This window comes from Prionailurus bengalensis, chromosome A1 (genome assembly GCF_016509475.1).
Source record: "Prionailurus bengalensis isolate Pbe53 chromosome A1, Fcat_Pben_1.1_paternal_pri, whole genome shotgun sequence".
Classification (NCBI taxonomy): domain Eukaryota; kingdom Metazoa; phylum Chordata; class Mammalia; order Carnivora; family Felidae; genus Prionailurus; species Prionailurus bengalensis.
Window position 1 is genome coordinate 157,177,591 of NC_057343.1, and position 27,709 is coordinate 157,205,299.

Below are 27,709 nucleotides of genomic sequence, written 5' to 3' on the forward strand. Positions count from 1 at the left end.
TATCTTAAGAACTTCTTTATAGGATTTTGTGTATTTCTGCGTTTGGTTTCTTTCTCCACAACCTGCATGTGAACGGTGCCATGAATACATTTTTCTAGCAATGTTACCTCTGTTTCCTCTCCAGAACCCATTCAGTTAAAATAATTATTCCAACAGTTTTCCCATCAAGCATTCTTTTTATTTAAAAAGTAACTTACTGGGGCACCTTGCTGGCTCAATGTGAGTCTTAATCTTGACATTGTAAATTTGAGCCCCCTGTTGTGTATAGAGATTACTTAAGAATAAAATCTTAAAAATATAAATTAAAATAAAATAAATAAAAAGTAATTTACTGCTATGAAAATTTTTCTGGTATATCTTTCATTTATTTGTTGTCAAAGAAACAAAACAACTAGTTCTTTGTGTATTTGAACTTTGAAACATAACAAATACCTAAGCTGAGCTGTACCAGAAATATCTGAACTTTGATTCAACTCTTTAAATCTCCTACATTGTATAATTTATTTTAATGTTTATTTCTTTAAATCTTCACTATTTTCTATGTAACAGTATTTGCTGACAAAGAAATAAAGAAATGCATTTTAATTTGTCACTACAGTGTTTTCTGTGTTCTGTCATTTTCACTGTTTCAGGAAAGACAAATGTTCCCTTACACTAGTAACTATTTGTCTTTTAATAAGTTAGAATCCTCAAAAAAAAAAGACTCTAAACATTTATCATTATTTAGACACCTTCTGTAAAGTACTGAATTAAATATCATTTGACTTAAAACGTTCTTGAAAAACAATTACAGAGGTTTGTCTTCATGTTTTGGATGCTGAGTTTTGAAACATTTTGCTGGCCATGATGATTTCCAACCATCTTTAGCTAGTATCTCAAGGCACAATACCTACTTAAGAGGAATTCTTGTTTAACAATAATATATGGGAAGTCATATTTCAAGTGGTTTTCCTATTTATTTCCTTTTGTAAATCCTCTTTTGACCAAATCTTATCAGATCATCATCATTTTGCCTTATAATATGGCTGAGTAAGAGTGCATGTTAGGAACAGAAATAAACGTGAACTTTTTCACTTTGTTATTGTTTGCTCTTCCTTGCATCAATATTAGTGTTAAACTGCAGTAGGTCTGTTGATTTATAGGAATATGTCAAAGCCACTTGTGTGTTTTGTGGGGATTAATTTTGTTAAAAGTAGATTCTGAAATATAAAGGACAAACTTAATTCCGTACTGCACCCTGAAAGCTGAAGAAGTGCTTTAGCACTGTCCATCACCTCCCCACCAACACCAAACTCAGCACATGACTGTCTCACTCACAGACCAAGGGACAGTTACAGTTACAATCTCCATATGAAATTTTAGTAGAGTTTCATTTCTTTCTTTCTTGTTATACACCAAAGAATTGTCTTGTACATTCCCTGAGGTGTTTGCACCCATTTGGAACCAATTTTACTAGTCTTCAAGCACCAAGAGGAGGTATTTTCTTTATAGTTTATCTCTAGCCTCAACTGAGATGCTTGATATGTAGTAGTAGCTCACTTAGTAAATATTTATTGGATGAATAAGTGACTTAATGTCTGGCCTGTAAATAAAATCTGTCTTGTATACTGTAGGGATAATAAAGGTTGAGCACTATCAGTCTAAAAGAGGGCAGAGATGGAGAATCATGGTATTTTCCTATTGAATTATCCACCTGGAATGCACAAAATGGTTTATAAAGTTACTTTCCTCCACCATTTTCTTGTATATATTTATGTGATTTGGAATGTTCTACTTCTACTCTTCTACTCTTAGTAGTAGTAGTGATAGTTGTTTTTTTTAATTTAACTTTTTATTTTTTAAAATCTACATCCAAATTAGTTAGCATATAGTGCAACAATGATTTCAGGAGTAGATTCCTTAGTGCCCCTTACCCATTTAGCCCACCCCCCCCTCCCACACCTCCTCCAGTAACCCTCAGTTTGTTCTCCGTATTTATGAGTCTCATGTTTTGTCCCCCTCCCTGTGTATATTATTTTTGTTTCCCTTCCCTTATGTTCATCTGTTTTGTCTCTTAAAGTCCTCATATGAGTGAACTCATATGATTTTTGTCTTTCTCTGACTGACTAATTTCACTTAGCATAATACCCTCCAGTTCCATCCACGTAGTTGCAAATGGCAAGATTTCCTTCTTTTTGATTGCTGAGTAATACTCCATTGTATATATATACCACCTCTTCTTTATCCATTCATCCATCGATGGACATTTGGGCTCTTTCCATACTTTGGCTATTGTTGATAGTGCTGCTATAAACATGGGGGTGCATGTGTCCCTTTGAGACAGCACACCTGTATCCCGTGGATAAATGCCTAGTAGTGCAATTGCTGGGTCGTAGGGTAGTTCTATTTTTAGTTTTTTGAGGAACCTCCATACTGTTTTCCAGAGTGGCTGCACCAGCTTGCATTGCCACCAAGAATGCAAAAGAGATCCTCTTTCTCCGCATCCTCGCCAACATCTGTTGTTGCCTGAGTTGTTAATGTTAACCATTCTGACAGGTGTAAGGTGGAGTCTTAGTGATAGTTTTATGGAGAATATTATTTAGTAAGGAAAATCACAAAAACTGGTATCTACAAGTAAGCATTTTTTCTTGGAACCAGCGGTTCTTTGAAATGTTATGGAAGAGTTCCAGAACACCTGTAGAAGGCAAAACTGTTCATGAATACAATGACCTGAAAGCCACCAACAAAATAGTGCTACTCATACAACATGATATATTAACTACAGATTATGCCTCCTGAATTGCTCAAAATCTATGAAATATCCAAAAGCTAGAATGAAGGAGAAATGGCAACCACTCAGACAAGGAAGAACTGAAGTAATGAAAAGCTGACATTTTCCAATTTCAATTAAATGGCTTTACTAGATTCAAAGGCAGTTTAATAGGGCTTGGACAGAATTAAAGCATTACTATGAAAGGTCACAGATAGATAATTGATTTGAGTTTGTAATATAAGGTCGCTGGAAAAGAGCCACATTAGTTAGGATCTCCATAGAGAAGAATGAAAGAAGGCTAGTCTCTTCAATTGACTTAGTAGGTTCAGTTGGAGTATTTTACCATTGAAACTTTCCTCAAGTTAATGAAAAAATATTCTTTTATAGATTAATATAAAGGGAAAAGTTTTATTAAAAAATTTTTTTAATGTTTATTTATTTTTGACAGAGAGAAAGAGACAGAGCATGAGCGGGGGAGGGGTAGAGAGAGAGGGAGACCCAGAATCTGAAGCAGGCTCCAGGCTCTGAGCTGTCAGCACAGAGCCCGAACGGGGGCTCAAACTCACAGACTGCGATACATGACCTGAGCTGAAGCCAGACGCTCAACTGACTGAGCCACGCAGGCGCCCTCAAAAAGTTTTATTTTAAAAGTCCTAAGAAGATTCATTCATATGTCTATATAATATACATAATAAAACATTACATGTTTTGTAATGCAGAAACACATAGGTGCAAAGAAACCATTTAAGAAGATAGCAATTAATAAAATAAATCAATAATGTAACTCATGTTCTAAAATACACTTAATAGATGCACTGCCCCTAATAGGAACAATGCACGGAATTCAGAACCATAGGTATTGGGGGAAATTACTCTGTCAAAAAACTATATAGTTACTCAATGAAGTGCTATTTTTGACCTAAAGGCTACACAAGTAGGTCTGTTAACAAGAAAAAAGAAAGTAATAATTAGTGGTGGCAGAGGGAAAAACTTCAAGGAAAGAACATTAAACATCAGAGCAATATTCTTGAGAGTATGAATTTTAGATTACTCAACAGATTTGAGGTAAGTTAGTCACAATCATCGACTAATGTGTGAATACTAACATGAACACAACGTATCACAGAAAATTCTGAGCTGATAGTTAAATAAAGAAGATGACCGTTTGAGTCATTTCCCTTTCTAGTTTCCTTGGTCATAAGGCTCATAGTAAAAAAAAAAGAAAAAAAAATTACAGGTCCCAAATACATAGAAATGGCGGGAAAAGGACTAACATAGTTTACAAATCTTATAATTTTTAGAATTTTACTTGATTTCATATCTTAGAAAATTGCTTCTTCAAGGATGGGTTCTTACAAAAAAAAAATAATAATAAGGTACCTTTGCTTGATTCTTTCCTCTTAGTTTCTTTTGGAGTATAATTCCATTCCTTTGGAATGCTCTCACGCAAACGTTCAGGAACACTGTGCTTGTTTAGGTTGGGTCCACAGTTTCTCCCAGACCTCATCACAAATACTATCTGCTGTACAATGTCCTTGATAGCATCAGTCAGTGCCAATCTCAAGCATCGGATGACCTCTGGCTCGGACTCCATGCATGTTGAGACTTTAAAATCAGACAGCATATTATAGTTAGCAGAATCTGGCAATATTTTGTGCCTTATTTAATTGGGAATTCAGTTTCTCATTAGCTAGTTTAAAGCCATAGAAAAGAAGAGCTGTTTTTAACCTTGAAATCACATAATTAATAAACAGTCCATAAAAATTTAAAAAAAATTCTTCTTAGTAATAAAGAAAATGGCAATTAAAATAACAGCGAATAACAGTATTTGCTTGTGGTCTGCAACTCTAATGGTGGAAATTGAAGTTGTATGATTTTCTTAGATGATAACTTGGCAATAATACCAAATCTGTAACATTTTGCTTACCTGTTAACTCATTTATTCCTTCTCTGGACCTTATCCTAAGAAATTAATTATAATCATGTAAAGGATATAAAGGAAAATTGAAAATAATCTTAATGTCCAATAATCATCAGTTATTTAAGTAGCTAAGATATATCCATCAACACAATAAGGCCATATATTGTGTAGTAAAAAATAAAAATAAAGACATGTTAGGAAAACTATGACATGTTATTTTTATTACATACACACTATACCACACACACACACACACACACACACACACACACACACATAAAAGAATTAAAAGATGCATTCTCCAGGTTAATGGTGATTATCAATGCCTGATGGGATTTCAGGTATTTTCCTCCTCCTTCCCTCTTTCTTCTTTTACTTTTCCTTCTTTTCTATCCTCCCATCCTCCCTTCTTTTCTTCTTTCTGCTATCCTACCTTCTTTCTGATAATATAGATTACCAACCATTAATATGTATTACTTGTGTGATAAATGCAATAAAATTTTATTATTTTTTTAATATGACAGGAAAGTCTTGGGATAACCACTTGAATCAACACAGAAAAGTACCCATATGTTTTTCCCCCCAAAATTTGAGGTGATATTTCTTTTTTTTCTTAATTTATTTAAATAATCTCTACATCCAACATGGGGCTCTAACTCATGACCCTGAGGTCAAAAGTTGCATGCTCTTCTGACTGAGTCAGTCAGGCACTCCAAGGTAATATTTCCCAAGTGACTCAATCCATTATTAAAACCAGCATGCTGGGGCACCTGGGTGGCCCAGTCAGTTAAGCGTCCAACTTTGGCTCAGGTCATGATCTCCTAGTTCATGCGTTTGAGCCCCACGTCGGGCTCTGTGCTCACAGCTCAGAGCCAGGAGCCTGCTTCAGATTCTATGTCTCCCTCTCTCTCTCTCTCTGCCCTTCCCCACTCACGCTCTGTCTCTGTCTCTCAAAAAATAAATAAATTTAAAAAAATTTTTAATGTTTAAAATAAAATCAAGGTATTACAAATGATAGAGAAAATAACAGCCCTATCTCAAAGAATTATTTTTAAATTATATGAATTAATTTGTGTTAAGCAACTAGCACATAGTAGGCACTATGTGCACCATGTAAACCTATGTTATTATTATTTTACCTAAGAGGAATTTTCTGTAAAGTTTGCAATATTATAGTATAGGGTGCCCAGTGTTTTTTGATGCAGGGTTCTGCAACAAGTTGAGCATGGGATAGTATAGGGAGGATCAAGCAATATCCACAGATGCCTACAGTAGGGATAAGATACAGATGTAGCAAGAAGAGAAGGAAATATAGGAAGAGAGAATAGAGAAGAAAAAAATAGTAAGTGACGAGCCCTTCTGGTTTCTGGCTCTGCATATAAAGAGCTTAGAAGTTGCCTCTCTGTCCTACAACAAGTAAATAGCTGAACAGATGGAAAAATCAACAAGACTTCTTGGATCTGTAGAGAGGTGGGGACATAAGGCAAACCACCGCCTCCAAGATTGGAGTGATGGACAGCAAATACAGGGAGTCACAGTTTACTGGAGTGGAGACTCATAAGCAGAACCTACCATGGGAACCAGTGCCAAAGTAGGAAGTCTGAACTGTAATTGATGAATTGCTGGAGGCTCAGTGTGGACAAGTCTGAGAGTTAAAATTCAGTGGGAACCCTGTTATGTGGAGGCTGCCACACTTTTGTGAGTTTTGTCTCTGTGAGTTCAACTAGGTGCCCATAGTAAATGTCAGAGAAAAATCCCCAAGAGCTTCCAGCAAGGGAAAAGGAAAAGAAACATTTTGAAATAAGTCAGAGCACTCTGTTCTTCAGGGTTGCCCTCAGGAGAAACTACTAAAATAGAGCCTAACCCACTGGGGTATTATCAGAGTCTAACTGACCTAGAAGAAGGGAAATACCCAATTTCAGCCCACTCTAGCTATACTCTCCTACATGGAATGGGAGAAAAAAACTGAGAAACACTTATGAAGTACATCATCCAGAGGCACAGGTCCACTAAAAGACCTAATCATAGCACCATAGAATGCTTCCCATCCCTCCCCCACTTTTCCACCACATCACTAAAACCCTCTTTACACCAGTTTCTTTTACCCAATACATCATGTCCAACTTCCAAGAAAAATTACAAGACATACTAAAAGGCAAAGAACACAGTTTTGAAAGGAGGAAACATCAGAAACAGACATGGAAATCAGAATTACCAGACCAGGAATTAAAATAACTTTGATTACTTTGCTAAGGGCTCTAATGTATAAAGTAGACAGCATGCAAGAGCAAATGGGCTATGTAAATAGAGAAATGGAAATCTTGAGAAAGAACCAAAAAGAAATACTAGACATCAAAAATACTGTAACAAAAATGAAGAATGCCTTTCCTGGGCTTATTAATAGACTGGACATAGCTGAGAAAAGAATTCTGAGCTTGAGGATATCTCAATAGGAACCTCTAAAACTCAAAAGCAAAGAGATCAAAGTCTGAAAAAAAAAAAAAGAAGAACAGAATATCCAAGGACTGTGGGACAACTACAAAAGATGTAATATGTGTAATGGGAATAGCAAAAGGAGAAGAAAAAGAAAAGATCAGAAGAAATATTTAAGAGAATAATGACCGAGAAGTTCCCCTCAAATTACTATCAAACACAAACCACAGATCCAGAAAGCTCAGAGAACACCAAGCAGAATAAATACTTAAAACTATACCTACACATATCATTTTCAAACTACAAAAAAAAACAAAGGCAAAGAAGTACTGAAAAAAGCCAGAGGAAAAAAAAAATTACCTTACCTACAGAGGAACAAAGGGACGAATTAACATCCAGCTTTTCAGAAACCATGCAAACAAGAAGACAGTGGTGTGAGATATGTAGGAGTATCAAGGGGAAAAATAAAAAACAAACAAAAAAACCCAAACGACCTAGAATTCTATGCCCTGCAGAATTATCCTTCACAACTGAAGGAGAAATAAAGACTTTCTCAGACAAACAAATATTGAAGACATTGGTTGCCAGTAGACCTGTCTTACAAGAAATGTTAAATGAAATTCTTTAGAGTAAAAGGAAATAATACAAGAGTGAAAACTCAGATTTACATAAAGTAAAAAAAAAAAGACATTAAAGAAGGAATAAGTGTTGGTAATATAAAAAAATTTTATTTTTCTTATTCATAATTGATCTAACAGATAAGTTTGTTCAAAATAATACCAACAAGTACTCACTTATGTATATATATCTTATATATAACTGTACAAAAGTGACCCTTGTGACCACTGTAAGGTCTCAGGTTCCAGAAAATATTCCAGACCCAGAGGATATTTAATGCTTATGGAGAAACAATTTATACAAAGACCAAGGATATTGCACCAATCTGAAATTCTGATCCTTTAAAACACCCTACACAATTCAGGCTGTATTAATATGTGTAACACTTGTTTCAAGAGACTTGTGTGACCTGGTGGAGAAGGGTTTGCTCAATGTGTATGTGAAGAGAAGACTAATGAGGAGAGAGTAGCAGTTTCACTTTCTCATGGCAGCACCTGAAGGCCATTGGTATCTTCAGTACAATGTTGTGCTAAGTGACAAAATGGTTCAAGAACTTAAGTGTTGAAGGACAAATAGTGGTTGAAGCATGTGGGTCAACAATTCTTTGTCATCTTGTGAGAGAATTCGGCTCTCACTTCACCTGAATAACTAAAAACCGGAGTGGTAGGGCTTCCAAGGTTATTTTTCTTTCAGTTCCATAAGGTCTACATCAGAAGTAATTCAGTCTTTTTAACTGGAAAACTGTCCCTCCTTTGGGTAAAGAGATCACAGTAGGAAATACATGGAAACTAGGAGATAAAATTTTAAGAGGAGATAATTATTAGGGCGTCTTAAGTGATAGATTCAGGTTTTAAAAATCATTATACAGTTATCTATTGGTATTTTTCAGGGATAATGACCAAAAGATGTAACATAATAACCTTAAACTAGCTAAAAAGATATTCAAGTAGTATCTAGAGGATAGTCAGAGTCCTGGAAGAGTGAAACCATGAATATGAGCAAGTTAGATTTTTTTATATGGATCCTAGGAAATATTTCATGGAAATGTAGTTTCTGAAACAGTGTATAAAAATGTTTGTAGGTTGAAAGCCAAATGTAAATGATGTAAATGGTTAAGGGACTAACAGTATAACCACTAGGTTCTCAGTCTTTGTTTTCCCAAGATATTAATAAGTATGTAATTTAAGGCAGGATATTAAGTATAGAACAAGGTGAGAATCTATTCATCTGGCCCCAAGGTAGGGCAACCCATGAACACTTTCTAGTTACATATGCAACCTGCAACATCCATTCTATGTAGACAGAAGAACAATACAAATGGAAAAACATATTGTTCCCAAAGGAACAAGAAGACATACTTGCCTTATAGAGACACAGGTGCTGTGGTCGTAATAAACACCTTTTACGTTTAAAGAAAATGACTAGTAGTTTTGTGCATTGGTTTGCCAAAAAATGCATCCAAGAATAATATGTCAGTAATGTCTTACTTGCTCAAGAGCAAAACATAATCTATGGTAAATATTAAACTAAATTTTTATGAGGGGACAGTTCCTAATAATAATTTAAAAAGAAAATCTGCATTACATAATTTCTCTCCTTCTCCCTCCCCTGCACCTTGTCCCAAGCATATTATATTTTGATAGGACTGAATGGTTAATGATTCCCCAAAGAAACTGTTATGCTTAAAAAAAAAATGTGTGATAAACTTTTACAAATAATAGACTCAACAAGAGCGATATCAATAAAACTTTCAAAGCATCTTTAAAGATATATTTAAGTATCCATAAAACACTTCTTTTGCAAACAGTAAATTTTTCATACCTGGAATGTTATATAGAAAGTTCCATAATTGTTCTTCTTCCATGTAGCTCACAAAAACATTTCCAAATGTTTGTGGAGAAAAATTGCAATGGTACAATACTTTAAAGATGGTTTCTATTAAGCTGGATCCTTGGTTCAGATTATCATCTGTATCAGAACCTTGCTCTTGAAAGGTACATTCTTGGAAAGAATAAAATTAATTTAGTAAGATAGGTATCAGTGAATGTGATTAAATTCTTGTCACTTACCCAAGCATACTGCAGTAAAACTGTATTTGATTAATATTTACATAATAAGAGAAATGCCATATTCTTTCAGAGTAATGGCCCATCAAACTGAATATTGCTACTGAGATACTTAGGATATTTGTAGGGGGGAAAATGTGAGAAGGGTCACAATGACATGACCTCAAAGAAAGAGAGAGAGAGAGAGAGAGAGAGAGAGAGAGAGAGGGAGGGAGGAAGGGAGAGAGTGAATCACAAGCAAGCTCCATGCTGTCAGGGCAGAATCCAATGTGGGGCTTGCAGTGAGATCATGACCTGAGCTGAAATCAAGAGTCAGCCACTTAACCAACTGAGCCACCTAGACACCCACCAAGGTGAGTTCTAAGTCGGACCTCACCAACTGTCTAAGAAGGTCTGGATGGAGGGTGAGCCTCAGCTGATTTCAAATGTTTCTAAGGTTGGTGTCCTAGAAACCTGGTGAAAACCAATACCTTTTCGAGGCACTCCTCCACAAACCTTGGTCTTTCCCAGCTTGCACATTTCCTACACTTTAGGGCTTTTCTTCTGCGTTCCCTTTCATTCTTCTATTTCCCATTCCTTTCAAGAAGACTCCGCTAGGGTTCTATTCTTTTAACCTTCTTCTTAAGTTCGTCCCTTCCCTGCTCCTCCACATGCAGGTCTAGCCCTTTCCTTTTTCTTTCCCTCAGCCTTCTGGACAAGACACTTGTTTGTTTAATGGAAAATCTCCCAGGTGTGTCTTCAATCGTGAAAGACAAATATCAAGGAGTTGTAGATCTGTCTAGAGCATCCACTGTTCAAACAAAGGTCATCCACTTAGCCTAATCTTCCTCAGTCAATATTAATACCCAAGAGGTATTTTCCCATCCGATCTACAACTAACCCAGGCCTGCACTCTCTTATTGTTCTCCCTTTAATATGAGTCACACTACTGTCTTTCTCCACACTTCTAGCTAAGGAAGGAGGACTCTTCTCAGTGGTGATTTTGGGGCCAACCTGACCACAGGGAGTTGCATTCTGGACTGCTCTCCTCCTCATTAAGGCTATGAGGGCTGGTTCTGCCATTGCAAGGGAGTTCCGTGGCTTTCAGCTCTGTTGGTGGCTTGGGGAGGTGGGAAGGGGGCAGCTAGGGCAGTTGGAGGGACAGAAGGATCATCTTAATTTTGGAAAATGAGGCTGTGTGGGCAAGCCATATTTAAAGCCATATTTTCTGACCCAAACAATAATAAAGCTGCTATTTTGAATTCCATCTGGCTCCCCTCTATCTATCAAATGTTTCATACCTTCTATAAACAAATACAAGAATTGAAAACAGATTGCCTTTTCAGTAACACTGAAGGGCTCTTTTCACTGCAGACATTAACTAGAACTAAACTTGTTAGCGCTTCAAAAGAGGGTGGTATCTGGGGAGGAGCTCCCCCACCAACCCCACCAGGAGCCTGTGTTTACTGCTACCACAGATTTACACATACATGGTTCACTAGCACTTTGCTTTCCAAGACTGCTTAATTTTTACTTTCTACAAAAATGCTGTTAATGACAAGCTCCTGCTGAGTCACTAAAATGGATTTGGCAGCAATGTTGGTGAAGAGAGTGCCATCAGCTGAGGGACGCTGAATTAACCAGGCTCTAACGAGCATCCCTAACCAAAGGGAAGAGGCTGAAAGACTCACTTTAGACATAGATATTAGAGAGAAAGTGCAGGGATAGAAAATGTAGCCTATAAAACCAGGATTCAACACCTAAAACACCAGGCTGGTAAATTGATACCTGAGAAAAAGGGGGTGGAGTGTCATGTGAAAATGGCTTCAAAGAAGCACTAAATTTGAAAATCACAGCCTAGTTCACTGTAAAAATTAATAACAATAAAATTGAAACCTGACTTGAAAATTGGTTTGGAGTCTACTGCATAAAAGGTAACAATAGATACAAAGATCTGCCATTTATTTACAAGTTTTCAGTTAAACGTGACTTGATTATTACTTTTTCCTCCCTCAATGCATTCTTATTTTGGCAAAATTTAAATTTTAAAAACAAAGTCTCATGAAATGGGTCGATGAATTAAACTACAAAGACACAACAAAACAAAACAAAATCATTCTTTTTCAGAGATTTTCTTTCCCAAGTCTTTCCTGGGAATTATTTTCCTGCTTTCTGTTCTAAAATTCTCATACGCAAATTAAAGCACTTACAACATTTTCTATGCTGTTTTCCTCAATACCCAAATAAACTAAACATCAGATTTCTACCTCTTTTGAACAACCACAGTCCCAAATTCAGGGCTGTGATAAATGGTGAGATGGGAGACAGGCCTTTATTGAATACCCACAATGGTGCAGGCTCTCTGCTCACTGTTTTGCACGTATTTACCTATTTATCTTGATCCTCACAAAAACTCTACTAAGTGTATATATTTTTTAAATGTTTATTTTTTAGAGAGAGTGCACGCGCAAGTGCCAGCGAGCAAAGGAGGGGCGAGAGAGAGGGAGACACAGAATCCGAAGCGGGCTCTGCACTGACAGCAGAGAGCCCCATGCATGGCTCAAACTCAGGAACTGCGACATCATGACCTGAGCCTAAGCTGGACACTTAACCAACTGAGCCACCCAGGCGCCCCAAAAATCTACTAAGTGTAGATTATCTCTGTTGAGGGAGCCTGAGGCAAGCTGAGGGCAAAACACAAACACAAGCTAGCACCGCCCTGCCCCGCCCGCCCAAGGTGGGATTCGTGTGATATTCCTTGGACACCTCTGGCTGCACAAAAACAAGAAAGGACAAAAAAACAAATGGTTAATCTGATTAAGAGTCTCCACCAGTTTACCAGAAAAAGGCAATCCTATCAAAAGCCTAAAGTCCGGGAACTCCTACTGTCAACGTTAATGCTTTTGTTAGGGGGGAAAACAACCTTAACTTGACAATAGGTAGGCCTCCAGTAAGTCTTTAGCATGTGAGAGTCTCTTTGGAAATTCCCTCTTGACTTTATCTCCCCAGACTCCATAAAACGGTGCCCCACAGTTACAGTGCAGTTTTTCCTGCACCTTGGTCCTGTCTCCCGGCTTTAATAAAATCACCTTTTTGCACCAAAGATGTCTTTAAGAATTCTTTCTTGACCATCGGCTCTGGACCCCACAAACCCCCCACCACCCCAAAACTTCATCAATCTCCATTTTTTTTTAACAAATAAAGAAAATAAGTCTTTTTTTTTTTAATTTTTTTTTAACGTTTATTTATTTTTGGGACAGAGAGAGACAGAGCATGAACGGGGGAGGGTCAGAGAGAGAGGGAGACACAGAATCGGAAACAGGCTCCAGGCTCTGAGCCATCAGCCCAGAGCCTGACGCGGGGCTCGAACTCATGGACCGCGAGATCGTGACCTGAGCTGAAGTCGGACACTTAACCGACTGAGCCACCCAGGCGCCCCGAGAAAATAAGTCTTAAAGAGGCTGATGATAAATAAAATACGAAAGTTCTCTACAAGTGATCAAGAAAATAGCTACATTCAAGAGAGATTTATAATTGGACAATTGACTCCAGTGTCTTGAAAACTGATCATCTTTATAGAGAAGGCACAGGTAATTCTGGTATTTGAAAATTATTATGTAATATCTACAAATTTATAAATGTAGATAGGCAAACCTCTTTGAAACAGTTTTGGCTCTATCTACCTGTATCTACTAGGGTTCCTGTCCATACTTTTTATAAGATAAGATTTTCTCCAAAGTGCATTTCATGGTATGTTAATGTAGTAGCCCATATGTTCTGGAAGTGCTGGCTTCAACAATATTAAATAGTTTTGTTTTCTGCAGCATTTCTCAGAGCCTTTAATTATTCATGAGCCCTGTGCCTCTCCAAGAAGGGATTTTAGTATATAGTGTTTTAAAACATTTTTGACCATAAAACCTTTTTCTAGTATTACATTTAGCAGGAGTACTATTCTATAAAACTGAATCTCGGAATCCTGGCTCTACTGTTTACAAATAGACTCTTAAATTAACTTCAAGCCCTTTACGTTTGCAAATGAAAGTGAGCATTTCAAATGAAAAAGGAAGCAAGGTAGAAAGAAGTGCAAAGTTTTACTCTGCATAAGGAGATTGCCAATTTGAAAAGAAATCTGGTCACCAAAGTTGGACTTAATTTTAATTCAAATGAATCATTTTGGGGCAAAGAAGGATTTTGCTTTACCAGCAGACACTGGAAAGAATAACATGGGGCGCCTGGGTGGCTCAGTCGGCTAAGTGTCAAACTTTGGCTCAGGTCACGATCTTGTGGTTCACGAGTTCGAGCCCCGTGTTGGGCTCTGTGCTGACAGCTCGGAGCCTGGAGCCTTCTTCTGATTCTGTGTCTCCCTCTCTCTTTGACCCTCCTCCCATTCATGCTCTGTCTCTATCTCAAAAATAAATAAACGTTAAAAAAAAATCTAAAAAAAATAAAAAAAATAACAAAGCACAGCCAAAAGAGGTCTTGAAAAACCGATTCTTAGCCCACAGATTTGTATCAGGTTCTAACCATCTGATTAAGAAACATAATGAAATTATACGACTGGCAGGCACCTTACAAGGAGGTCAGTAAATATTTGGTCAATAAATGAATAAACATTTGTTGAGTCAATGAATAAAAAGTCTTCTAGCATTCGTGACAATGGTGACCTAGCTTCTTTTTGAATACTTACAGTGGTGAAATTTCCATTACCATTCCAGGCAGCTGTCCCACTGCTGGACAGCTCAAGTTATGATACGAAAAGATAGGATTCAGGAAGCATAGAGGGAAAGGTTCGGACCTGAGGTCCCTGGGTGGGGAAAACCACATATTTTGGAACAATGCTGGGCATGACTGACCATAGCAAACTTCCTTGGGGGTAGTTCCTCTTAAGCATGTAACAGACACCACCTACTCCCCCTCATGTTCCCATCAGGAATTTGACAAAAGTCCTGACTATAAAAATAAGTAGTAGACCATAGAACGGTACAGCCATAGACCATTATGGAAATGGGTCAATTAAAAAGAAATGCCTAGGCATTTAGAGTTACCTAGCCAATAAGGGTAGAACCTGAGAAGGAAAGTGGGGGAAGGGGAGCACCCCACCCTCACCACCAAAACCCGATTTACAAAAGACCCCTGCCTATTCTCACAGGCATTCACTTTCCAATGCCCCCTCTCTGTTAAGACAGCTTTCATATTATTCTTACTTTCTGTAAGAAAGTAATAAACTTTTGCCTGCTGCTCTTTTTATTCTGTGTCCACCTCTTTATTCTTGGAAGCAGGGAGTCAAGGAACCCTAGGTATTGAGGTAAAGGATACTGAAACAAAGTTACCAAGCTGTTTTTCATTTTTAAGAAACATTACACGATACTGTTATCAGAAAGGGGTATAGAAATCTACTCTCCTCTCTTTAGTAGATAAAGAAAAGAAGCACAGAGTTGTAAACAATTTCCTCAGGTATCATTAGGGATGAGAATTCAGGTTTTCTGACTGACAGAGTGACAGCCAAATCCATCTCCTTCCAACTTATTCCCAAGTATTTCTACTTGCTGATGTGGACAGCTTTTTTTTTTTTTTTTTTTTTTTTTTTTTACATTCAGACTTAAAATATTCGAAGATAGCTATCCTGCCTCTTCTAGTCTTTTCTTCTCTAAGTTATACATACCCAGTTCACTTAAGCAAGGTATGGCCTAGGGTAACATCTTAGCAGTTTCAATCTTTTTCTTTTTTTTTAAGTTTATTTATTTTTGAGAGAAAAAGAGCATGAGTGGAGGAGGGGCAGAAAGAGAAGGAGACACAGAATCTGAAACAGGTTCCTGGCTCTGAGAGGTCAGCACAGAGCCTGATGTGGGGCTCGAACTCACGAAATGTGAGATCATGACCTGAGCAGAAGTCAGATGCTTAACCGACTGAGCCACCCAGGGGCACAGTTTTCACTCTTAATGGGCAATCTCCCTTTAAACAAGTTGTGTCAAGCAAAGATCATGATATTTCAGGCAGGATCTGATGACCACTAAGCATAGGTGGATAACTGGTCCAAATTGTGCAGCTGGCAGCCCTAGGGAGTGAGAGGTAAGTTTTGAGCTCCACCTGGACCCCCAATACACAAGGTCCCTAAATGGCTATACGGTAAATCCAAGTCAAAGCTATTTCAAAGGGAAATTGTAGGCAGATATCAAGCCTATCTACCCAGTGGGAATGTCTACTCAGACCTTGGGAGAGAAGTTAAAATTGTCATGCTAGCAGTATGTGCAGGTCTCCTCTCCAGATGACTACACTGCAGAGAAGTACTAAAGCCACCGTGGGAGCCTGGGTGCTGTACAATATTCTAGAGCAAGGGTTGGCAAGCCCGGGGGACAAATCCAGACCGATGCCTGTTTTCAACAGACTGATTTCTGTTTCAAGCAAAGAATGATTTGTATGTTGTTAAATGGTTGGAAAAAAAAATCACAAGTAGGATATCCTTTGTGACACACAAAATTATGTAAAATTCAAATTTCTGTGTGCATAAATAAAACTTCTTTGGAATACAGCTGATGGGGCTCTGACATGCTACCTCAAATATGGTACCTAGGCATACTGAATATTTTAAACACTGGAAAGAGTTTGAAAAAACAGCAGAAGCAGGAAGGTTACTCTGACCTTCCCCCTGCTCTTCTCTCCTGAAACAGGACAGGTGCCCTCTCTATACCAGGAGGGTAAGGGCATCCCTGTTTCTGAAGTCAAAAGGATACTAAGAAGGATCCTAACAAATAGGTCCTGCTAAGTTTCCCCCAACTTACTAATTTCATACCCTTTGACCTATCATATTTCTCCATGACTGTCCATTCTTCATTGAACCTAGCATAAAAAGGCTCCAATTTAACTGTTTCTTTGGGTCACTCCTGTATCAGAAAGCAAGCAAGCAAGCAAGCAAGAAAGAAAGCACATGGGCAGCTCAGCCAGTTGTGTCCGACTTCGGCTGAGGTCATGATCTCACACTATGTGAGTTCGAGCCCCGTGTAGGGCTCTGTGCTGAGAGCTCAGAGCCTGGAGCCTGCTTCTGATTCTGTGTCTCCCTCTCTCTCTCTGCCCCTCCACTGCTCTCTCTCTCTCTCTCTCTCTCTCTCTCTCTCTCTCTAAGAAAAATAAACATTAAAGAATTTTTTAAAAGTGAATTTGTATTCTTTTTCCCCTGTTAATGTATCTTTGTCAGTTGAATTTTCAACCCATTCAGAAGCCCTAAGAGTGTTGAAGAAAACTTCTTCCTCCCCTACACAGCCATGTTCATTTGCTTATGACAGTGGTAGAGTTTGGTGGCTGTGACAGAAATGGTAGAGTTGACAAAGCCTGAAATGTTCACTATGTGGCCCTTTATACAAAAGTTTGCCAGCTCCCATTCTAGAATACTGGAAGAAAGTGTACATGTATTCCAAATAATCTAATAGTGAAGGACATCGTCCATCTACTCCCCAATAACTTACTTCAAGCAAGTAGCCATCCGCTCTTCAGAGCAGCCTTTGCCTATTACCCAGTCTGTCAATCTTTCTTCAGTCACTCTGTTTTATAAAAGCACTCCATGGCACTTATTAGCAGCTGAACTTATCCAATTTTTAATACCTCCTTACTTTATAAGGTCCGTCCTCTCCACTTTTCCCCAGCAATTAATCCCCCCGAATGTAAGGGCACTATGGCATGTCACATTTACCACTCTATCTCCAACTGAGAACAGTGCCTCGTACCTAGTTAGAGCCCATTAAATATTAGTCTAATAGAGAACATATTTGTAAAATCAAGTAACCGAAATTTTCAGAAATTAATTCAAAAGACTGTTATTTCTCATTTCTAAGAATGAATACCTCCATAAAGTCTCATGTTTTTATTTTAGAAATTTATTTAAAAACAATTGATATACTGTCACAAAATAATGGCTCTTCTCTCTGCTAACAAGGACCACTTAAATATCAAGTGGGCAATTTATTCAATTTCTCTGAATCCAAGTTTCATCATTTGCAAAATGGTCCTAATAATCCAAGGGTCATAAATGAAATAATATGTTAAATCGCTCTGAGTTGTTGGGGACAAAGATGCTACATAAATTCATGATAATAGTATCACTTGTAATATAATGCCCAATCATTTTGCAATGCTAACACTAGAAGCACATTAACTGCTAAAGAAGACACATGTTCCTATAGTTATATTAGACATTTTCTAGGTGCCATGAAGAGATAGAATATAAAATATTTCAGCCACTGTCAAGCCAGATTAGATTTGATTCCGTGGAAGAGAAGCATTATAGCAAAATTCATGCTCCCAGTCTCCCAAGCTGTGTGTGAAGGTTCCCAAGGAGTGTTACAATATTTAGAACTTGAGAATATTTATTTGTCCCAGTTCTCATCTTCATGTGCTAGCATCTTGACAGCTGCTCGGTCAATACCTTCTCAGGCACAAGGCCTTAAAGGAGAAACTCTACTTCCTAGGAAGCACTTAAATTTATGCTTAGACAGAGGGAAGGATTACTGACAAGCACAAGGAGAGACCACTGCATAGGGACCACAGGAGGAGTGATTAGAAAAGAAAAAATACATCAGATGTATTCTTCCAGGCATTCAGTATAAAAGAAGGAAAGAATCTAATACAAATTAAGCACCTACTAAGTGCCAAACAATGGTACTTCGTATTTACTTTCTTAAACCTTAAAATGAACACATAAGATCAATATTAGTACTCCATTTAAAAATGAATGAAACGGAATTGCTTCATGGAAATTTAATTGCCATTTATTCATTCACTCATTCATTCAATAAATGATTTCAAGTACACTCTATGTACTAAAGAGTCGAGAAGGAGGCCAAGCACTGCGGATACAATGCTGATCTATCTGCCCTCCTGGAACTTGCACGCACTGAGACAGACGTTAAGTACATAGTTACGTTAATTCAGCATTCGCTTAAAATTGTAACAAGTGTTACAAAAGGAATCATGGTAGGACCTTTTGGAACAATCAAAGATGACTTCCTAGGAAGTAATATTCAAGCTAAAAGAGGATTAGCGGCAGCCAGGAAAATGAAGAGGGAAGAGATTCTGGACACACAAAAACCACATTTCAAAGGTTCTGCAGCAGAAAAGAACTTGTCATATGGGCCAAGTGAAAGGTAGTTGCTGTTAAAGTACCTGTCTATTTTCTCACGACACTTCTGCAGGGCCCACAAATCTAGGATGCACAACCTAAACCAGAAAATGCATGTTAAGCTAGAGGAAAGTAGGATGCAGTATGTTGGATGAGTCAGCCACAGCCAGGGCACAATGGGCGTTGCTCATGTCTCAAGGAGAGGGTCCTTACCCTGTAAGTAGTGGGCAGTCACTAAAGGGATTTAGGAGGGGAGTGACATAATCAGATCAATACTGAGATCACGCTTTCTGACTACGTGACCTTCTAGATAAAATGGTTTATAAATATTCCTAGGTAAATATTGTCTCCTTACAAGCCAGTAATACACTGGAAAGACAAGCCACATAGTCAGATTCTTCGCCTTCTATAGCAACTATAGAAGGAGTCTATAGACTCTTTCTTAGACAGCCTTGCTACTCAAAAGGTGGGCCAGGGACCAGCAGCAGCAGGGGCGGCATCACATGGGAGCTTGTTAGAAATGGAGAGACCCAGGCCCATCCCCAAACCTATTGAATCAGAATCTGCAGTTTTAACAAGCTTCCCAGGTGACACATTTGCATTTTAAAGTCAAGAAGCTTTGTTTTACTTAATACCCTATAAACACACCACCCTCAGAGAAACTCAGCAGACCCTAGGCAATAAGTGATAAATGTTTCTGGGACTATAATAGTTCTACAGAGCCCATTGATATTCTTTTAAAAAAATTTTTTTGTGTTTAGTTACTATTTGAGAGAATGAGACAGAGCACGAGTGGGGATGGAGGAGAGAGAGAGAGGGAGACACAGAATCCGAAGCAGGATCCAGGCTCTGACCTCTCAGCACAGAGCTGGATACAGGCTTCGAACCCACGAACCACAAGATCATGACCTGAGCTCAAGACTGGCGCTTAACCAACCGAGTCACCCAGGCACCCCAGAGCCCACTGACATTCTAAGCTAGTTCATCATCATTCTAGGACAGGATGGACACTTGGTTGGAAAAGACTAGGGCAAAAACACACAAATATGGTTCTACTGTTCCTAATAAGAATAGGGTACAAATCCAGAGAAGAAAAAAGACTGAACAAGTCGGAGTACAGATATCATCACCAGCAAAAGCAGCTTAGAACATCGACGTTAGGTACGCTGAGGGTATCAAGAGGGAGTATATTTTTACTTTTGGTCATCTCCTTCAAGACAGTCATAAAACAGCACTTTGCTCATACTTACAAAATAAAACAACACACACACACACACACACACAGAGTGTATAACAAACACTAAGTTTCTGCCATAACAGTGCTCTCATTATGCAAAAAAAAAAAAATCAGGCTGATATTAACTGTAAAATAAGAGAATTTGAATTGATTCATTCATTTTAAGTCAACCGTCCCTTTGTCGTGGTAGCAACGTTTTTATCTAAGAGTTTTGTGTAATCTGTTTCTTGATTATCTTCACTTTGTTACAAGGCTGAAATGTACAATCTGTTTCTTGATTATCTTCACTTTGTTACAAGGCTGAAATGTACACACTGTGCGGTATACAGGCTCCTGACAGCTCCCAGGTTGTGCAGCCCTGCAATCTGGGAAACTCCGGTTCTGCGTAGATGCCAAGGGGTGTGGTGGGGGAAAGCACAATCTCTGGAAGCCAGCTGTCTGGATCAAATACTGCTTGGCCAATCACATGTGACTTGGACATGTGACTTAATGTCTTCGTGTCTCAGTTTCTTCATCTTTAAAATGGAGATGAAAATTGTCCCTACCACAGAGAGTTGTTTAGGAGGATTTGTTCACTGAACACATGTAAAGTAGTTACAATGTCTGAAACATGATAAACATTACGTATTTGCTTGCTTCGTGTTGTTATATTCCAAGTGAAAACCACCAGAAACTCAGAAGTTTCACTAGGAGTCATTCTTGGGGCAATGGGCAAAGGAAAGAATGTTAGTCACACTTCATTCAAGTGTCACCAACAGGAAAAGGCCACCTGTTAACAAATATTTGTTCCTTTGTTGCCTCAAGAAACTGTTTGGGCCATGTGGTCTTTGTGAAGTAATTACCAAAACAATCACCCTAGGTTTTTAAAGTCAATAATCCAAAATAGTGTCTTACAACTTTAAAATCCTCTATAAACATTTGTAACTGAGAGTTTTTTCCCTCAAATTTAAGATGTCCTACCTTAAAAATAAAACCAACAAACATTATCTTCTAATGCCAACTGAACGTTACCCTAAGAATGTTATAAACTATCCCCATGTGAAATCAGTTTATGTTTATCAAGTTTTAGTCATGTAATCATTCCCTGAAAATGGTACATTTTTTTATACAGGAGGAATTATTACCCATAGCAAAAACATGATTTCACTTCCCAGAAGTTTGGAGCCCATGAAGCATATATTATAGGTTAAAATTTTACCATTCCTTTATTAAATTTTGCTATTTTCCAAAATAGCAGTGAAGTTGCATCTCATACTATAAGACAATCATTTCTGTATATGACCTGCTGATGTTTTTTGTTTGTTTTGTTTTGTTTTGTTTTGTTTGTTTTTTTAAGTAGCCTTCACACCCAGCATGGAGTCCAGTGTAGGGCTTAAACTCATGATCCTGAGATCAAGACCTGAGCTGAGATCAAGAGTCAGGGCTTACCTGACTGAGCTACCCAGGCACCTCTATGATCTGCTGGTTTAAAAAAATAAATAAATACAAATTCTGATAAATCATTTTCATAGAGCAAAACCAAAAGCTACAGATATAAAAGAGATAAGTGGCATGTGTTTTAGCCTTTATAATACATGACTATGTATCAAAAAATCTGTACCTAACAGAATTTAATAACTGTTTCTTAGAGAAAGAACTTTGTTTTAAAATATGTGTAATGAAAATATGTACTCAAAATCTCTTGATTCTTCTTCCTGAGGCAATTTAACACGAGTTAAGTTTTATCAATTAGACCAAAAAGACCCTATTTATAAAGGAAAACTCTCCCATAAAAAGCTGACAGTTATGTTGCTTGAAACAGCTAATTCAGCATATCTTACTCCAAAATTTTGCTTTTCTAAAAATATGATCAAACTTCTAAATTACCAAATGAGTTCTGAAATACTCTGAGACTTCTAATCAAATGAAAAGAAAAGCTCTGCATAAAATATTACAAATTTATTTTTATGTACATAATAATTTCCATCTTAGTCTAGTTAATAAGATTCCCTGAGTATATTGTTTCTAACTTAAAGTGACAAGACTTCCATGGGAACTTAATAAGTAAGTCAATCAACTGATTAGTATATTCTGTCACTTCATTCTTACAGTATTTGCAGTAGTCAATAAAATTCAATACAAGACAATACCAGAACAGCCATATAACCCTGATCAAACACCTAACAATACTATATGTACCAGAAGGTGGATATAATATTTTTGGCAAGTAAATGTCGTTTTCATTTGGAAGAAAACATGGTTAGATATTCATAACTATGACTGCTATACTTAGTGGCTATATCATTATAGTCAGAAGGTTTGATCACAATTGGCTTTCCAGGCTGCTCTATATACCTCTACCGATAAGAGACCAATTCTATTCTGGGACCATGCTTGTGAGTTTCTACGATTATATTAGTGTAACTCTGTAGCCCAGTTGGATAGTATCCAGTCAGCCATCTTGCCTGAAAGCCCCGATTATTAAGTTTAAGGGAAGCTCTGTATTTTATATTCTAACTGATCATTGATTGTACAATCACTAGACTTTTCCTTTTTTTTTTCTTTTTCTTTTCTTTTCTTTTCTTTTTTTTTTTTTTTTAGACTTTTTCCATAAAGCATTGTGGTAACTTGCAAAGGAATATAAAAACTTGTGATCGGCCTAATTACTTAACTGGGAAGACCTGTTAAATACATGTGCATCAGAATGTCTTAGTTGATTCAGCCTGAGAGTGGGCAGATTAAAGTTCTTTCAGATTCCTTTAGCCCACACCAGGATTTGATTTGTGTGAGTATTTATATAGGAAGGGCAGGGGACGGAAAGCTCCGGCTGGGTTCAGAATCCAGGTTTACCCACCATTTATAAGCTGTGTGTGTCTCTAGGCAAATGACATTATCTTAAACTCTAATGTCATTACTTTCAACATAAAGAAAACAATAGTATATACTCTATTAGGTTGTAAGAATCAAATGTGAAGTGCTTGGCACAGCACCTAAAACCTAATAAGCAAACAATAAAAGTTGGCTACTTAAGGAAGTATTTCCCTAATACCAGTTCTCTTCAGGAGAGTGGCCTTAGAGCCTGAAGTTAAAGAAATTGCTTTCAGATCAACTTTGTGAGATTTGAGACCCAAACAGTACTATCTGGAGGCAAAGGGAATAAAGTGAGATTCAGGGATTCAGGGTTTGGGAGAGGGGTAATCTATGAATTTCTGTTTGGAACACAGCAAGATGAGGAGTTGAAGTGACCTTTGGCACCACAAGATTTTATGAGTTTAGGAGCACCTGAGCAGGAGCAATAGTCTCACAAGGAGATCAGCAGTGAAGCACTTCCCCTAAATAAGTGGCTTTGGGGAAGCCATCATCAGGGTGGGTGGGAGAGGAGAATATGGGGAACTTGTTGTGTGCAGATCTGAGGAACTAAAAATTCCCAGAAATGACTGGAGCCATCTGGACAGGAGAACACCATAAGCCTCATTTATATACCAACAGGCTGATAGGGCCTGGTGACATCTGCCTTATTTATATACAAACACAATAACAACATAAGGCAGCATATACTAAAGGGCAAATAAATTGCCAACATAACAAACACCGTGAAGTTCAGGAGAGGAAGAGAACAGGGTCAACTAGAGCATTCAAAGGTCTGGAACATCAACTGGTCCTTGGATACTACTGGTGGAGGCTGGGCTGTCTATGGAGGGTCTTTCAAGTCGAAAACAAATGGGTGAGCCAAGGTGTGGAGGGAGCAGGTGCATGTAACTTTGAGGACAATGGGCTGAAATAAGTGAGCATATGTGTGCAGGCACATGCACGCATATAAGTGAATAGTGGGGGATAAAAGGTTAGAAAACTACTCTTGGGTCACATTTGAATGACAGATGGATGGGAATTAGGTACTTCAGGGGATGAAGAGCTAGAAAAAAAAGAATGTGATGCATGAAACCTACAGTGAAGCTAGTGATTGATAAAGTTAGTCTGGCTTCATGTGGGGTATAGAATGGAAGGAGAGAAACGTATAGGGGTATGCGAAAATGGTTAGAAAACTCTTCAAAGATATAGCAGGAGAGCAGTGGAATATAATTAGATTGGCATAATTTCACTTACCATTTTCTAAAATAGCACTTACAGGGAAAAAAGTAAATCTAATTAAGAGAAGTATGGTCTTCTATTACTCTTCAATTTCCATTCATACTTTTCTTACAATGACTTCTCTATGTCCCAATGGATATGGCTGTAAGCCACAGTTTGCTTGTTTATAAATTACATAAGCCCTCTTCATGATCCACTGAAATTTCTAGTGTAGTTCTAATGCAATTTCTCTCTTTCTCTGTCTTCCTTTCCCTCCCTCTCTCTTAGATCTGGTTGAGACTTCTGTTTTTGACATTTAACTATGTTTGTATAATATTCTTGGGCATCTCAAACTCCAGATATTAATATATTTCTATATAATGATAGTTATGATAAACTAGAACCACATAAAAAGATTATATTCCCACATTTTGAGGTACTGAAAAAGAATGTTTTCAATAGGTTTATAAAGTGATTCAATATTTTGTTTGCAGCTAACCCCACTGACTGTTGATACAAGGCAGTTGGTTTACATTCCTCTGCCCATGTTCAAATAGGGAAAAAAAATTCATTCAACTTGAGCAATGACTGGGTTTTTTGAGGACATTCTCATATACTCACTTGAGCTCTTCAGCAAGATTCTCAGTAAAAGACCATCTTGATGCAGTAGGGTTTCCAGAAGCAGGTTCCAATTACAACCTGGCTGGGATAAGAGCAGTTTCAATTGACCCTCGGCTGTCAGTCGTCCAGATGATGGAGCCCTTTCGAAATGTAAGATAAAGATAGAGTAATGAAGTTAATTTATCTATGAAATTAATAGCCTTAAAGTACAGATGTAATGCTAACTCCTTTAAATGTCAATTCCTCCTAGATTACTCTGAAAATGCTTTCATGCTTGCTTACTTTAGGGTTGCTCTGGGAAGGAATTACATTTAATCTCAACTAGCTAAAAGCAAATTAACATTTGGTAGCCTGCCAAATTTAAAACTGATACAAAATAACCATGCCTATATTTCACAAGACTATGTCTGTTTTTGTTTCATGGAGCAAATTGAAATTATTTATGCATTTATTTTAATTGCATTTATTTGTTCATTCAACAAATATATGAGTGCCTACTATGTGCTATTAACTCCTTTCATTAGTCATGGAAAGAAAGTTACAGTGGGTTTTGACTACTTGTAATTGGCCATGTACTGTGATTGCTGATAAAACTAAAGGAATTCAAAGCTTCTGTCAAGGGTCAACTGTAATCTAATTATTTAATAGTAAAGCCTTAAATCAACATGCAATTATCAGAGCCACTGTAACAGTCACACTGCTACCTACTTGGGTAATCATTTCATCAAAGAGAAATAAATCCAAGGCAAATAGGCTTCTACTTGGGAAGTAATTATCAGTGTTGAATAGAAAATCAAAATCAGGTCTCCACATTACTACATTAATTTACCAATGAATTGGCAGGAGATAAGGAAGTAAAAGTAGAAACTGAAAACTGATAACATTATTCACTTTTTCCTTTTAAGATCTCAAAGTTTAGATTGGCTGAAGATCACAACATCCGAAGTCAGCTTACAACCACAACAACAGAAAAGGCAGGAAATGATCGAACTCAATCTGGTTGCGACCATAAGGGTTGTGGGAATAGGGTGGCATTGGGAAAGAACGATGTGACTGAAATGGAAAGGTGTGAATGAGAGCACCATATGCTTAGGAGCAGAAAGAAGCAGAACAAAGGGTATTGCTGAGAGAGACGATTTGTCGCATAATTCCCGGATGACATTTACTGAGTAGTGAACCACCCAGTTACCAGCTTACTCAAGCCAGTGGTTTTCAAAGGTTGGGCCCTGGACCAGCACCAGCAGCATCACCTGAGAACTTGTTTAAAATGCAAATTGCCAGGCCTCATCCTATCAGAAATTCTGCGGTGGGTCCCAGAAATCTGTGTTTTAATGGAATATGACTCCCTCTTGGGTGTGAGAACCACTGTGGTAGGCAGTACTTTCTGGAGCGCTGGCAGTAGGGACAGGCCTACTTGATATCATTTCTCTTCTGTCTGTGCCTTTGTGCCCTTACAGGTCCACCTTGGCTGCCACCCATGCAATGAAATCCTCACAACCCTTTACTTACCTTAATCCCACCCATCCTTCAATTTGCAGCAAAAACATCACTTTCTCTGTTCAGTCTTCACTAAAAATTTCTCTTCATAGGAGTTTCTATCACTCTAAATTAAAGCACTTATGGCAATTATACACATTTTAGCACTTTATTATTTCATCAAGTAAAGCTTTATCTGTCCACTCAGAGTCAGGCCTTGTCAGGATGCTTGTTTTATAACCCCAAAGCTCCCACCAGTAAACTAAGCTCATTTAAGGGCGCTGTAAATGCTAACTGATTGACTCATATGCTCACAGATGGGTAGGCAAACTCTTTTTAAAAAAGAAGATACTTTGTCACAAGGCTGATTTGAGCAGTGAGAGGATCTGAAGATATAAAATGAAATTTCAAAGCACCTTCCCTTGGTTTGGCTTGGGTTGGCTTGTGTGGCATCTCACAACATTATGATGCAAAATCCTTCAGCCTTACATGAACTTTGGACCCACCCAAAGTGAGATTCTCTGATAACATAACTTAAAAGAGAGAAATTCCTTGGGTAATTGATGGGTCACTTAGCTAGGAAAACTCCTGCCCTAGGTGGGTGCTGAAGAGAGAAGCGGGGAGTTAAACATAACTCTCAGGCAGAGGAATCAAGGCCTTCAGTTGAAGAGTTCTGAATTACTTTGGGTACTCCCAGGCTGGTCTGGCCCTTGCAGAAGTTCCAAACATAGTACCAAAGGATTACACTAGGTGAGTCCTTTGACTGAAACACTAAAGCAAATCTTCACAATGGCTGTCCCTATTCCCATCCTAACTCCCAGGTGCTGAGTTCTGGGAACTTGCTTGGGCTTCAATAGATGAAAAGCAACTAGTTGGTAGTAAGTTATATATTAAAAGTGACTTAATTTTTAAACATGTCCTACCTATATATTTCACTTGAGTTGAATGCTGATTTAAGGATACTTTTAATAAACTGAAAGATTTAGTTTGATGGAGTATTGAAAAGGAGGGGATTGTTGAGAGACAGCTGAAGAAGAAGATAGGAGCCAGATCATGGAGGGCCTTATTAGGCAAAGTGGGGATCTGGGACTGGTTGAAGAATTTAAGGTACATGAGTTTCCTGATCTGGCTACAGTGTGGAGAGTGGATTGGAGGGGGTTAGTGTATTTGCTCAGCCCTTTAGACGTGTAATAAAACAAAATAATTTGAAGGTCATTTCATACTACTACATCTGAATACCTGGCTATAAATAAAACCACTCATTTACCAGATGGGAAACTGTGTGTTGAAATGTACCTCCATTCTTGGATCTTTCAACTTATCACAGATTTTGAAATGTACAGTAGAATGACTCACTATGAGGAAAAATAAAATATTACAAACATTCCTCAATCACTAAGCTCCGAGTAATAAATGCATTGAGGAGTCTGTGTTGGGCATATGGAGAAGC

The 27,709-nt window shown here is 37.9% G+C and overlaps 1 protein-coding gene across 1 annotated transcript in view; it reads right to left on the reverse strand.

Moving 5' to 3' along the window:
* Nucleotides 1-27,709, reverse strand: part of KIAA0825 (KIAA0825 ortholog) — a 190,253-nt gene that overhangs the window by 15,119 nt on the left and 147,425 nt on the right. The window contains exons 14-16 of the mRNA XM_043593653.1: nt 24,784-24,923; nt 9,546-9,725; nt 4,133-4,357 (exon numbers count right to left, since the gene is read on the reverse strand). Coding sequence (XP_043449588.1) covers nt 4,133-4,357; nt 9,546-9,725; nt 24,784-24,923 — 545 coding nt within the window. The remainder of the gene's footprint in view (nt 1-4,132; nt 4,358-9,545; nt 9,726-24,783; nt 24,924-27,709) is intronic.